The sequence below is a fragment of the Vigna unguiculata genome, chromosome 4 (genome assembly GCF_037176805.1).
Source record: "Vigna unguiculata cultivar grain cowpea cultivar isolate G323 ecotype 2 chromosome 4, ASM3717680v1, whole genome shotgun sequence".
NCBI lineage: Eukaryota > Viridiplantae > Streptophyta > Magnoliopsida > Fabales > Fabaceae > Vigna > Vigna unguiculata.
In genome coordinates, this window is record NC_140795.1 from 32512775 (window position 1) to 32528714 (window position 15940).

General features: G+C 32.0%; 2 protein-coding genes across 2 annotated transcripts; one reads left to right on the forward strand and one right to left on the reverse strand.

Annotated features, from left to right (window-relative positions):
• Positions 1-1129: 1129 nt before the first annotated feature.
• On the reverse strand, positions 1130-2640 carry LOC114180638 (protein FAR1-RELATED SEQUENCE 5-like). The gene is made up of 2 exons (XM_028066940.2): positions 2605-2640; positions 1130-2116 (listed from the first exon to the last, which is right to left on the reverse strand). Exons 1-2 carry the CDS (start codon positions 2638-2640, stop codon positions 1130-1132), a joined length of 1023 nt encoding a protein of 340 aa, XP_027922741.2.
• Positions 2641-9457: 6817 nt separating this feature from the next.
• On the forward strand, positions 9458-10979 carry LOC114180639 (uncharacterized). Its single transcript, XM_028066941.2, has 3 exons — positions 9458-10273; positions 10418-10561; positions 10740-10979. The coding sequence occupies exons 1-3, from the start codon at positions 9458-9460 to the stop codon at positions 10977-10979; spliced, it is 1200 nt and encodes a 399-aa protein (XP_027922742.2).
• Positions 10980-15940: the final 4961 nt, after the last annotated feature.

Consider the following 15940-nt stretch of genomic DNA (forward strand, 5'->3'; position numbering starts at 1 on the left):
ACATGAGTGTTGTAGTATGTTTTTAAATTTGGTTGGGCAGACTTTTTTTTCTTGGCAACCTTCTCGACAGCTGATTTCATCCTTAATACACGTGGGCGGCCATTTCTCTTCACAGCAATGGGGCTCCGCACAATTGTGTTAATTGTCCCAATAGGTGTGGGGCAGTTACTTTGGTTTTGCATAACCGCAAAACTTTGGTTCTGTATAACAGTGCTGTTGCGCAAGGACTTCAATTGATTAAACAAAATTTCAGTCCCACATTCAGTCTCGCATGCGACATCAGCAAGTTCAAAGAATTCTTTGCACAACGCTTGGTACCTGAGCATTTGCGGATCTTCACTTTTTGTGTTGTAAATGGCTCTCATTAAAGTATATCTCCTTCGAATTAGTTTACTCCACTTAGGTATTATGTATCTTGAGTGTACAGTTCTGACCTTTTCTTGGGCTAACACTACCAAACAGTGGCGGCACAGTATCCCGCAAAACTAAAAAAACAAGCAAGTGCAACTGATTGTTTCAGTTTGACAATTGTATAGAACTTTATGGTACTTATTTGCACAATCGTCATCTCACAAACACTCTTGCAGCACCACGTAATTGGAGATAAAGTCGTTGACATCTACAATTTTGATTACATAATTCATTTTGGATCTAAACTCGTTTTGGATCTCCTCAAACTTTGCATTTGTGTAATTTTGTTGAAACTAATGTTCTATCAAGGAATGTGTTGCGGAAGGAATAATTGTGTTGATTGACGTAAAGTCAGCTTCACATTCCTTTTCCGCTTTGTGTCTTATTGCATTATCATATTACACAACAAAATGATGCAATGTGGTTGTGAAATTGATAAATCCATCAAAAAAAGCATTTAGGCCTTCACTTCGCTGTATGGTTGACATTCTAGCTTAAAAATTGCTCTTCAAGTACGCCGACACCTATCTAGATCTGTCTTCATATAATGTTCTAGCCATTCATTATTTTGTAATTCATATTTCATCAAGAATTGAGTCCAACCACTTTCAAAGTTAAGAACATTCACACTCTCGTATACCAATTTCTTCAATTCGCACTTAATTCCTTTATATTAGGAGTACCCTTGGAGTTTCTCGAGAATTTTTTTCATTATGTGTCAAAGGCACCATCTATGCCTTGTATTTGAAAAAACAATTTCAATTGCGTTTTGCATAGCTTTGCATTGATCCGTGACAATTCCCTCAGGTGACTTATTAGACATGCATCGACGCCAACTCTGAAATAGCCAGACAAAGATGGATGTATCTTCTGATGACAACAATCCACATCCTAATAATATTGACTGGCCATGGTGATTAACACCGACAAATGGTGCAAATGGCATGTCATACTTGTTGGTCAAATAAGTTGTGTCGAATGATATAACATCTCCAAATTCTTCGCATGTTGCACGGCTACGCGCATCAACCCAAAAAACGTTTGAGATGCGATCATCTGAATCCAAGTCAATGTCATAGTAGAAGTCATGGTTCAATTGTTGCATGTTTGAGAAGTGTGTTATCAAAGCTTGTGCATCACCATCCTTGCACAATCTCTTGCGTTGCTTTCCGATGTAATTTTTGACATCACGCTCAACAAACGAAACATTTTCAAAGCCACCTGTTTCACAAACTAATGACTGGAAACTCTTGTTAATGCGCACACCGGCTTCATCAGTCATATCTAGTGTCCTCTTGACCTGCATGGTTACAATTTTGTCTCCACGTATCAACCTGGACTTTTTTAGACTAAGGTCGTGGTTATGGACATTGTTAACCTTGCGTATATACCACTGCCCTTCCTTTTTCACACCGCTAATTCTGGCAGGACATTGTTTTCTCTGTGTTTGGAGACTTTTTAGTTCTGAAGGAATTGCGGAGTGACACTTCTCTTTACGACTGCAAACTAACTTTATGAAGCATAACTCGTTGTCTTCTTCTTTTGATGAACTTCTAATTCTGACACCGAACCCACATTTAATAATGTATTTCTTATAGAATTGCTTCAGTTCGTCTACATTTTCAAAACTCATGCCAACTTGAAGAACTTCTTCGTCGATGTTATCATCGATAGCTTTAATAATATCTTCAGATGGGTTGTTCACCTAAGTATCTTCAAATAAAGAAATGTCTTTGAGAGATATTGGGTTAACATCTTCGCATATAGTCATCACATTGACCCTGTTAGTAATATTTAAATAAAAAATAGTTAAAATAATAACAACCACCAAAGCAAACAGTAACAACGCACATTGCGCATAAAAACATTTCTTTTGAAATTAACATTCTTGTACATTCCATTTCAATTCCATCTCTCATGACTTCACATTCACTCACCTATTGGATAAAATCACACATGGAATTGGGTGCGGAGATCGGAAAGAAGTGATTGAAATTAGCTACTGTCAAGAATTGCTTGTTTCATGACATAGTTGAAATCAAATGTGATAGCGATGTAATGCAGATGATTCAGAGGTGGAAGGATGTCCAACGTATAAGTAAACATGTCATTCGTCCACGCACTTTTACTGACATAGAACTGTTCATTCTACTGATATAGAACTGTTCATACAAACAAGGGACAGACGTCTACCAACTCCACAAGAATATTTCGAAGATATCCAACCATGGTTGTATAAGAATGCTAGAGGAGGATTATCACGAAGAAGCAGATTGGACTATCTTTAGTTAGTTGTTTATTAACTTTTGTAAGAAGTCAACAATATGTCCGTCCAAGTTGTGTTTTTTGTGATGCAAAATATTAAGGGAATTTAAGACCTTAATTGAATGTTTGTCAGTGGTTTGGAAATATTTAAAATAATTAATATTGCATAATGTCACCGTTTGCCTTTCTATTTGAACCAATTCAACCATACTGTCACCGTTTGCGTCATAATGACATTCAATATTGTGCACAACCATTTTCTTCAACCACATCAACTTCCATCTAACAAATATAAATGTGGTCAAATGTTTAAACTCCTTCAATGGTCGTTAAAGTGTCTATTTAATGTGTTTCGTGTGGCTAGTGGGGAATTGAAGTGGTCGTGACGCACATTGCGGGAAGTCATCTCCCTATCTCTTTGTGTTTGTACATTACTTTTGGACCCACATTTTTGTTCAGATATGGCACCCACAGGCAGCGGCAATAATAACAATATATTATAGACATTCAACACAATTCACATCGCCTATGTGGTAAGTATAGTTGTGGAACCATATTATTACGTTTTTAAGCACTAATATTGTGTTTCCAATTGCCATGACTGATGTTTGTTGAAATTAGAGCGTTACATATATTGATCGCCATTTTGCGGTGGCTTTCGAGGATGAACTGGTTGAGGAATGGGAGTTAGTCGATAGCAAAAGCCAAATCCACTTCGTGACCTATAACTTAGACGTCGAGTGTCCCAGAATCACTCATGGCTGGATGGACATTCGAAGAGATTATCACATTTCTGGTGATCGTCATGTCCAGTTCCGCTACACTGGGAACAACCATTTTGAGATCACCGTTTTTCCAGGGACATGTACTGAATTTAGCATGCAAAGGTATTTGCGCCTGCCGCCACTAAGTTTCATGACACAATCTTTTGTGTGAGGTTGACCAAATATCAAAGTCGAGGGTCTCATCTGGTATATGTTAAGTTTTTTTTTTCATTAAGCACATGTTAACCTCACATTAATTGGGAAACTAAATACTTTTTTTTTGTTTTTTGCCAATCAGGACCTTAACACCAAATTTGCTACCTTGATCAGGAGCAAGCATATCAATCAAGTCGTTCTTAGTGGTCCTAAGAGTGTTGTAGTATGCAAACTTCTAATTTCAGATTCACCCCGCTCCACCAAGATAGGGAAGGGCTGGAAGGAATTTTGCAGTGAACATCAATTGAAAGAAGGAGATCGTGTGCTCTTTGAAGTGGATCACGCTGATGCCGATGAATTCATTATAGTCTTTGTCAACAAATTTTTGTGTGACGAGTAACTATGATGTTCAAACAATTAGATGTGATGTTATGAATGTTAAGGTTTTTTGTTAAATCCGATATTTGTGTTCTGTGGTGAATGAGGTCCTACTTTAATTATATGTATTCCTTGTGGTATTTGAATGAAGTTTACTTTTCTAATTCAATAAGTGTCTTTTTCAACTAAACTTTTGGTACGACCAGTATTGGAACTAGTTTTCAAGTGTATTTTAACAAAAAGTCTTATTTGGACACAATGCAAAAGCCATCCAAATAATTTCATCAACTTCAATCATCACCAAACAACTTAAAGAAGTGATTGGAATTGAAGATAGAAAAAAAACAACTTTTCTGGGGCGAGAATGAAGTGTACTTTTCTTATTCAATAAGTGTCTTTTTACAATCAACTTTTGGTACGAGCTGTACTGGAACTGGTTTTCAAGTGTGTTTTTACATAAAATATGGTTTGGACATAATGCAAAAGTCATCCAAATAGTTTCATCAACTTGAATCATCACCAAACAACTTAAAGAAGTGATTGGAATTGAAGATAGAAAAAAAAACAACTTTTCTAGTACGAGAATGAAGTGTACTTTTCTAATTCAATAAATGTCTTTTTACACTCAAGTTTTGGTACAACCAGTACTGGTACTGGTTTTCAAGTGTATTTTAACAAAAAGTCTGGTTTGGACACAATGCAAAAACCATCCAAATAATTCCATCACCATGAATTATCACAACACAACTTAAAGAAGTGATTGGAATTGAAGATAGAAAAAAAACCAACTTTTCTGGTACGAGAATGAAGTGTATTTTTCTAATTCAATAAGTGTCTTTTTACACTCAAGTTTTGGTACGACCAGTACTGGAACTGGTTTTCAAGTGTATTTTAACAAAAAGTCTGGTTTGGACACAATGCAAAAGCCATCCAAATAATTTCATCACCATGAATCATCACCAAACAACTTAAAGAAGTGATTGGAATTGAAGATAGAAAAAAAACCAAATTTTCTGGTACGAAAATGAAGTGTACTTTTCTAATTCAATAAGTGTCTTTTTCAACTCAACTTTTGGTACAACTAGTACTGGAACTGGTTTTCAAGTGTATTTTAACAAAAAGTCTGGTTTGGACACAATGCAAAAGCCATCCAAATAATTCCATCACCATGAATCATCACCAAACAACTTAAAGAAGTGATTGGAATTGAAGATAGAAAAAAAACAACTTTTCTGGTACGAGAATGAAGTGTACTTTTCTAATTCAATAAGTGTCTTTTTACACTCAAGTTTTGGTACGACCAGTACTGGAACTGGTTTTCAAGTGTATTTTAACAAAAAGTCTGGTTTGGACACAATGCAAAAGCCATCCAAATAATTTCATCACCATTAATCATCACCAAACAACTTAAAGAAGTGATTGGAATTGAAGATAGAAAAAAAACCAAATTTTCTGGTACGAGAATGAAGTGTACTTTTCTAATTCAATAAGTGTCTTTTTCAACTCAACTTTTGGTACGACTAGTACTGGAACTGGTTTTCAAGTGTATTTTAACAAAAAGTCTAGTTTGGACACAATGTAAAAGCCATCCAAATAAGCCATTTATCAGTAAACCTCTATCAATGTATGAACTAAAATTTAATACAATTAAAAATTAACATTTGCCTTCCTAAAATTAATATATTGTTCACCCTGTAAAACTGTCTTTTCACAACAAATTTCATTTGTCATCAATGGCATTCACATTCAAATGGTTAGATTACCATCAAATCATGAATAAATCTATCAATGTACAAACTACATATTAACTCCAACAAATGATTCAACAATATATATTATTGTGCCTACATAAGTGGCTTTTTCAATGACACTTTTAGTTCGAAGACTGCATAACACATTGCAAGTCAAATAACAGTTTCCAATGTATTAGTTTCTATTTCATCCAAGTTTCCAAACTAAATATACAATGAGTACATTCATTTCCTGCGTCTACCTCATTCTAACTATACCTATCTACAATTATCTCAAAAATCCTGTTATTGCATTCCATCAAAGCCCAAATTCATAATCTTAGTCTCCAAAACAATACAGTCATAGAATTATGTTGTATGCAAAATCACAAATTTCTACATTTACAACAGCTATTTCTTCATGAGCATATCATAGTGTTGAATAACTTCATCGCGGTGGACATTATCTTCATGTAAAACCCAATCACAAACAAATTTTTGCCTAATTAATTGCAGCTCCACCTAAAAAGAACATGAAGATAATGTTACCAAATGTAATCTTCAAAGAAACACTATAAACAATAAAACATATTATATAGGTAAACTTACAGTACTGTAGTCAGGTAGGGCTTTACCATCAAATTTGCTTACACCATTCCACATCTCTATGAATTTCAATACCAGGACCCCACAATCATGACTGCAAAATGAAATAAGCAAAAAAATAAATTTTAACAAATACAACAGAATATTCAGACCTCATTAAGGTGTGCTAAATTACACTCGTTCAACAAACAAAATGTAAGAAGTTACTCGTTAGGTTGAATTGGAGTGTCCACACACTGCACTTGAAAATATGGCTTCTTGTCCGATTCATAGTTTAATAACATAGACAAAAACAATTTCATATTATGCGCTTGCCATATAAGTTGGACATATTATTGGAAACAATATAACAAAAAAAATGTAATAAACATATAGAATTTCTACTTATAATATAGTTATCTATCCTTGTATGGTTCTTTCTACTATGTCCAAGGGAATCAAACATAAAAAATTCCATGCTCTTAAGGTTCACACAGTAGCACCACCAATGATCACCATGGACAATTGGAGCAAACAACTACAAAAACCATACAAGACTTAATTGTTTGTCATACATAAATAACACAATGCACCAACTTCCATGGCAACAAATAAAAAATGTACAATAGTAATAAAATGTATACAAATTCAGCACTAAGGATGTCTTGCATGCCAACCAGCAAACTACAAAAAAAGGTATTGTAGTCACTTAATTTCCAAACATGTTTGTTCGCAACTTTTTTATTGCTGTCATGTAAAAGACAATCCTGCATTCCACAATGCACTTTGTCAATTTCATATAATTGTTATCAAAATATCAAGTTCAACTAAATATTAGAATAATACCGTGTACATAGGATGCATTATGATTCTTTGCACCCGTTCATGCAACTTCCTTTCATTATGCATCATAACATTTGTTGCAAACAATACAGCCTACAACAACACAATAATCTACTATTAAATTATTCTACATTATAACATAATTACTAACATTAACATGTAATTTAGGATCTTACCATGTTGCATATGTAACCGGTCGGTCGAAAACCCATACAGTTCTGGGTCGTCAAGATTTGACCATTTATATTGGAAATAACGCTACAAAATTAAATTAATGACTATTAGTAATTTAAATCAAGTAAATAAAACTTATAATAGTAAAACAAATGCCGTACCGATATAGAGAATCAACACGAGTCAATGTCATGTACAACTTCAGAGCATCCACACCCAATAAAGGACAATCAACTTGAATGGGTAAAATTATGGCTAATGGAATGGGTTCACTTCTTCCTGCTAGAATGGTTGAACTCCTTACTACTGGAATGGGTGAACTTGTTACTGTTGTTGGAAGAAACTCACTACTCCCGTAACGAGATCCATCAAAGTTAACACTTTGTACTTTAAATGGAGTATATTGTCGTTTAACCTTTGCCTTTTTAACACCCTTCTGTCTACAACCTTCAGAATCCTTACTGATGTCAACATCTTCATTAACTTTATCTCCATTAACTTTTGTCGCATCAGTAAAACAAGAAGGCTTTTGTCCGCTTTCTTCAAAAATATCACCCTTATCATCTCCAACATTAGTCTCTTCTTGGGATGACCATTTACCACGTGAGAATACTTCATCCTGCAACATCCTCAACTCTTTCTTCATGGCAATTAGTTCCATTTCATTCATTTTGACTTTCTTCATGCAAGCCTCCTCAAAATTGGATTCACCACTATCATCATCATCTTCATTGATTTCTTCACCCTCAATATTCAGTGCAGCCTGAACAATTGGATTTGATCTACATTCAACCGTTAACGCCCAATCCCAAATAATCTACAAAACAATTTAAAAATTCAATTACAACATAACATATGATGTCAAAATAATGAATATAACTAAATCAATAATTTTAAATGAAAAAATTCATTACTAAACATCATAAATAAACAATAAAAAAAGAACTTTCCATGTGTAGCATCTATGACAAGGAAGATGAATTGGTGTCTTTATCATTATTTTTTTCCTTTAAATTTTTGAGTATTTTTAATCTCAGCATAAGATTAAGAAGGTACTACTAAGAGTTGTTTGTGTACTTTTTTGTTACCAAGAGTGGTTAGTGGATTCAGTTATAATCAATTAATTGTTTAGTGAAACATCTTAAATTGAATACATAAAGGAGAAGTAGAAGTAGCCAATGAGTTTGGGTGAAGCGGTATAAAATTTGTTATGTTGTTTTCGTTGCTTCTTCGCTAAAAAATCTAACCTAGTCCTCTATGAGAAGATTCTACGCTGTACTCAACCCCCAATACAACAGACAATGGTTTCGAGATTCACCAATTAGTCTAAACAATTCATTAGAAAAGTTTTTTAAACGTTTTCTATCTTTAAAATAAATAATACGTGATTAAACCTGCGACCGTAATTCAAGTATACTAAGTTTTAAAAACTTACTACATTTCACGTAAATTTAGACTAAATGTTAATGTGAATAAACTATTTTATTACATTTATATAATTTTGTATTTTTGGTTTCATCTTTTAAACATTACATTTATTAAAACTTACATTCATATAGTGTATAAATATTGCAACTATGTAAAGGCAAATCCTACACACAACAAACCATACCTGGTTTGTTCGAGCAACTTGTTAATGAAGTTGTTTTTATACCTACAAATAGCTAAAAAAGTTTTTAAATGGTTTTGTAGATTTGTTAGGAAAAATACAACACATGTTAATTTTAGTTTAAATTAAATATGTAAACACCCTTTACATGCAACAATAATAGACAACAAGAATCGATTGAATTTTTAACTACTCCAGATACACCATTATCGAGTCATCTACCATGTATAAAATCAACAACTAATTTCATATATACACAAAAATTTACCCGCCTTAAAAGTTCATACATCTTCAGCTAAGATCAAATGATCACCATCATGAGTCCATTATCTTTTTGTTCTATGGTATGCTACTTTTGTTGTCAATGTTCTATTATTTTACATATTCATTCAATCTTACTTTCTTCACGCCTTTTCATAACTCTTGTTTAAATCATCTACAATATTATCAAATGAATGATCCTGGAGGCATAAATGTTAATGGTTTATGTGCAGGTAAATATGGCAACCATAACTAAAGTAGCAATGTTTTTATTATTGATAATGATGTTACTCTTCAATGCAACACACTCAGTTATTCTAGAGCTTGATGAAAATCATATCAAGTCAGCTACCTTTTTCTCTAAAGAAATTGAAGTGGGACCAGGAAAAGTTGCAGTGAAAACATTATTAGATATTGACTTTCCAAAGGGTCACATTGGGATCAAGAGTTTTGATGTTGAAGTGGTTGATGAAGATGGTAATTCTGTCCCTTTGTATGAAGCTTACCTTTATCATTGGTTTGCTGTAAAATATATTGAAAATATTACCATGTCACACTACATTAAAGAAACTCAAGACCTTCACGACGGTATCGAATATGAGAGAAATGATGGTGCATGCCAAGGTTTTTTGCTTCCACACTATTGGGGCTTGGGAGGAGAATCACGAGGAACATCCTCAAATCTTCCAAATCCTTTTGCAGTTAAAGTAGGTAATCCTACAAAAATAAAGAATGGGTTTAAAGAAAAATGGTTGTTTAGCATCATGGTTATTGATACACGTGGCACACATGATAGAAAAGGTTGTACAGAGTGTAGGTGTAAGCTTTTAAATATCCCAAAGGACTTTTACAATGTCACAACGGGCATTAATGGTCAATTGTTGTCTAGAAATTATAAAGGAGGACTCTTTTGTTGTCAAGACAACTTACAATGCAAATTAAAAAATGGTTTTCGTGGCCCAACGAGAAAGCTTTCCCTAAGATACAAAATAAGGTGGGTTGATTGGGATGAACACCAAGTGCCTCTTAAGTTCTACATACTTGATTCAACTGATCGTGTAACATTAAATGGTTCTACACTAACTCATGATTGCCAGGTACATGATTTATTTATTATATACTATACCTTACATATGAAGAGAAAACCCTTGAAACTCAGTTTTTTCCAAACAAAAATATTAGGTTATTAATTACTTTTTTTGTTGGTAAGTGAGTGACATAAATTTCCCAATTTGATCTAGGCCGAGTATACTATCCCAAGAAATCATTACATTGACTCCCCTCATGTTAAGAAAGCAAACATCCCAATGACAAAAGGTGGTTATCTTATATATGGCACTGCTCATATGCACACCGGTGTTGTCAATGTTACTCTATATGGACAGGTAATATTTTATATTTGTTAGTGTTCCTATGTAATCTACATAATGTAGATCAACATATATCAAATTTTGGGGCTTCAAATATTCATTAGTAATAAATCTTGTAGACAGTTTTATATCTTTGCACGAAATTAACTACTTCAATACAAATTCTCTTTATTTATGGTGTTACTTAACTTAGGACGGAAGGGTTTTATGCACTTCAATTCCAAAATACGGAACAGGAAAAGAAGCAGGAAACGAAAATGGTTACCTAGTTGGAATGTCAGTTTGCTATCCAAAGCCTGGTTCTATCAAGATTAAAGATGGCGAAATTCTAACACTGGAATCCATATATGAAAACAAGTTTCGTACTGGGGCTATGGGACATTTCTACATTTACTTGGCAGAGCAAATACCAAACAAAGATTTGAAGTTTTAATGTAAAATTATTTATTTATCGTTTTGTAATAGCTCGTTTAATTTGTTGTATAATTCCAATACATGAATAACAATCCTATGTCATGACCATTTTTGTTAATGTTATTTTACTTTTGATCCACCGCTAGGTTTATGATGACGTTATTTTTTCTATATTGTGTCTTGTTGATGTGTTTTTGGGAATACGAAATAAATTTTGCAGTGACAACACACTAAAAAAGAGGTAATTAAACAATTATACTTTTAATTTTAAAGAAAATGGTGTAAACTTAAAGCTAATTTAAGACCATGAATAATGAAACACTTGTACATAGTGAATTACAAGTCACACTGAAATGAAGATGAAGAAAAAGGAACAAATACAAAGTTGGAAATGAATAAACCATCTTCTACGTTATGCGAGCTAAACATATTTTGTTTACATCTATCCAAAGATTCATACAATTCATTCTTGCAAAAAGGAAATCCAAAATATATATGATGGTTATTCATCATCAAACGTTCAAACATTGAACCTTCATTAGACAATCTACTTTCTACATTCTTATAAATAATTAAGCTATCGTAGAAACAATTCCAACCATAAAAATTCATTTTCCTTTGTCTATTTTGTATTATTTTTGTTCTACTAATATTAGCAATAATTTTGATATATATATATATATATATATATATATATATATATATATATATATATATATATATATATATATATATATATATATATATATCCATATTGTTATTGAATTATAAAATATAAATATAGAATTGGGATAAAAACAATCAAGTTTCTTTAATGGTGAAAAATTTAAAGAATTATTCATCCAATCTTTTGAATCTTCAAAATGTTGTGAGTAATTTTTTTCATAAATATTTTTTAAAGGATGAAAAGTTGTTCCTTAGTTTTAATTTAAAAATTCTTCAAAGACTAAACCTTTATTTCATTTGTTCCGTTTCAATTAATTTGACATGAGATGTTAGACTAATATTACGAATTCACTTCAAACGTGACTTTGATATTTTTTTTCTTAAAACAGTAAACACTTCTTCTACATTGTTCTTCGAAAAATTTGTTCCTATGCTTTTAAGAATTCTTCTTAGAAAAATTTGATGTTCTTTCCTTTTCTAATACAGAAAATATTAAACAAAATAAACGATTGAAGTAAAGCAAAAGTACATATAACAATAGTAGAAATGCCATAATAGGATTGTTTAAAAGAATATGGTACAAAATAAGTTGTCTTCATGATTTTACTAAAAATAATACACTTTTACTCCGAAAACATTTACCAATAATTAGCATTCAGTCAATATTTATAATTGGGAAGATTTCAAATTAAAGGAAACAAAATTTGTCTGAACTGAAGACATTTAACCTTAGCAAAAGTCTATGTTAAGGTTTAGACCGTCTAATATAGTTATAAACACAATGGATTATCTATTGTTTAGTGTTTTGATGATAATATATATTACAGATCATTGAATTAAGTATGTAAAAACATTATATAGATTAGAATCATCTAACATCCTTTTGGTTGGTTTGGTATACAATGTTAATATCTATGTAAATGTAGAATGTTATGCATATATATATATATATATATATATATATATATATATATATATATATGTGTGTGTGTGTGTGTGTGTGTGTGTGTATTTAAAGATAATAAGAAGATCTACAAGTTAACTACTGAGATCACACAAGGTCTAATCCTATATTTCCCACTAAATGGTGTAGTAATAGTAGACAATCTATGAGTTTTGATGATGGCAAATAATCTAAGTGTTTTATTTATTTGAATACGTACAAGTTATCTAAACGGTCTAACATCATTTTTGTGGAAGATGAGGCGTTCATTAGACCATCCAATGCCTTTAGCAAGTCTTGCGATACTCAGTCTTATAGACCATAATAATTCTTAGCATTAAATTAACTTATAAATAAACCATAATAACAAATCTATCTAGATAAAATCAAATGGATGGAATATTATTTACACTAATTATAATATCTATGTTTGTAAGAACATAAAAACAAATGTGTATATTATTACTTATGATTATCTGTTATATATGCAAATATTGTTAGATTATTTCTAAAAGCATTACTAAGTCATAAACTTTTTGAAGATTCAAATAAGAACTTTGCATGTGTAGCATCTATGACAAGGAAGATGAATTGGTGTCTTTATCAATATTTTTTCCTTTAAATTTTTGAGTATTTTTAATCTCAACATAAGATTAAGAAGGTACTACTAAGAGTTGTTTGTGTACTTTTTGGTTACCAAGAGTGGTTAGTGGATTCAGTTATAATCAATTAATTATTTAGTGAAACATCTTAAGTTGAATACATAAAGGAGAAGTAGAAGTAGCCAATGAGTTGAAGGAACTAAAATTACAAGTTTATCCCTATTATGTTTTAGTTGTTGAAGTTCTCTCTTTTTTGTTTTGCTCTCTGCCTCCGTGTTCAAGGGCTACAAAACTAATTTGGAAATCATTTTTCTCTCTACGCTATTAGGGATTTATGGATAGTTGAGAATTTTATATCTCACCCTCAACCTTAGACTTCCCTAGTAGTATTCAATTTATGGTTACAAACTTAGCTATTCAATGTTATTCAATTTATGGTTATACCACACACGTCCTGATTGCTTTAATCAATAGAGGGACTTGTCCAACTTTGTTGAATAATCCTTTTTAGTATTTTCCTTGTTGGGCAAATTAAATCCTTTTGGCTTTTTCATTTAAATATCATTCTCAAGAGAATCGTAAAAATAAGTTGTAACATCATCCATTAGATGTAAATGCAAACCTTCTTGTGCAATTATGAGAATCAAATATCGAAATGTTGTTGCATCTAATACTAGTGAATATGCCTCTTCACAAATCAATACTAGATTTTATGTGAAAACCCTTAAGCAACTAACCACCTTTTGTACCTAACAATTTCACCATTCTTATTTTGTTTTTGTGAAAAAATCCATTTATATCCAATGGGTTTTACACCCTCAGGTGTGCAAACTACAGATCCAAAAACCTTTCGTTTAGCAAGCAGATATAGTTATGCTTCAATTGCATCTTTTCATTTTGGATAATCATTTCTTTTTCAACAATGATCATTGGTTCTTGATCCTCATTGTCACTCATAAGATCCATCGCTATATTATATGCAAAAGTCTCGTCAATGTTGACTTCATTTTGGTTCCATATTTATAAAGTAAAGCTAACAATAGATAAAAGAAGAAAAGAAATAAGAGAGAATGAGGACAACTTTTCCCTATGTCTTATTATTGATAGGTAGAGTCTTATTCCTATTTATAGATACAAAAGATCCATCGCATTATATACACACTACAAGAAATCAGCTTAATATCTACGCCAGTTTTTCATAGGTAATGTTTTGTTTTCGTAGGTAATGCATTGTTATCTACGAATTACCTATGAACCAAATTTCGTAGGTATTGAGCTGGTAGGTAACTTTATCTACGAAAATATACTTCGTAGATAACATATCTACGAATATTATCTACGAAAGAAAAACGTAGATAATTATCTATGAAAACAACTCATAGGAAAAATATTCAAATTACCTACGAAGAATTTCGTTGACAACTTACCTACGAAGATTTTCGTGGGTAACAACATATTTGCAAAATTCTATATAAATAACTTACCTACGAAAATATTCGTAGATAATTTACCTACAAAATTTTTCGTAGATAACTTAAATATAAAAAAAAAAGATATTATAGAATCCTTACATCCATATATATCTCGAATAATATATCTCGAATATGATAATAACAATCAACTAGGTAAGAACATATATCTTAACAATGTAGTACTTGGTAATTTGAAGAGGGGAAAATCAATGATGGAAGGGTTGAGGGCTAAGCACATAATTTTTTTTTCTACAAATTTGCAAAATTACATGACAAAGGGAGTTCCTTTCTGACTCAACAATGGGTTCAACTTCTAGTGAATGAGTTGGATCATCATCTTTCCCAAGAAGACCAAGAAGATGTATGTAAAAACTAGAACAAAGTCCCTCAACAAGTGCTATGATGCAATCATTGGCTATCACTGATGAAGGACTCTCACGTAAAGCACATCTAAAGATCTGCATATGCAAAGCAGATGCCAAAAGATGTAAAGAAACAAATTATGCCAACTTCCAAGATAATAAAATGAAAAGAGATAATCTCTTAATACAAGTCATTATACCTGCCTATTGTTTACTATCACGCTGATCTGCCCTGAATAGCATCAGCAAGGCCAATGATCTTTAAGTCATTGCGAAGAGAAGATTTTTCTGAAATCTCTAGACTACAATATAAACACGACATATCATTAAATAAAGCTTTATGCTTTTGCAATTTTGATGGAATCATAAAATTGAATTATCAGAGGACAAGGGTGACAATCTGAGAAAAACTGACTCTAGCAGTAAAAAGTATAAAAAATTTAAAAAGAACTTATGGAACTTGTTTAGACAAGTTTCTCCAAAAGAACTCCTAGGAGAGGAAAAATGTGAAGAGAAAAATGAAATTGACCTCTCCATAGGTAAGAATTAGTGTATACATAAATTAAAAAGAAAGTTTCAGAGAAATTATATGAGAAGGTTTCTACAAATTAGCCTATGCACAAACTAAAATTTAACTTACGAAGAAGTCAATTTTCATTTTTTTTTTCTAGAAGTCTTTTTTGAGAAGCTCATCCAATCAATCCAAAATTAAAGTTGCCACGCTTATAGCCATATTTATGAGAAACCATATCCAGTACATATTGGGGAACAAAAACGTATGTCACTAAAAACTAATACATATGTACAACATCAGTTATATGCCAATCAATAAACTAGTGTATGTTTGATAAATTATTCTTTGACCTTACCAAGCAATTTGGTCTAAGCATTTATCACTATATAACCCTATATTTTACTTCATTCTTATTATGTGT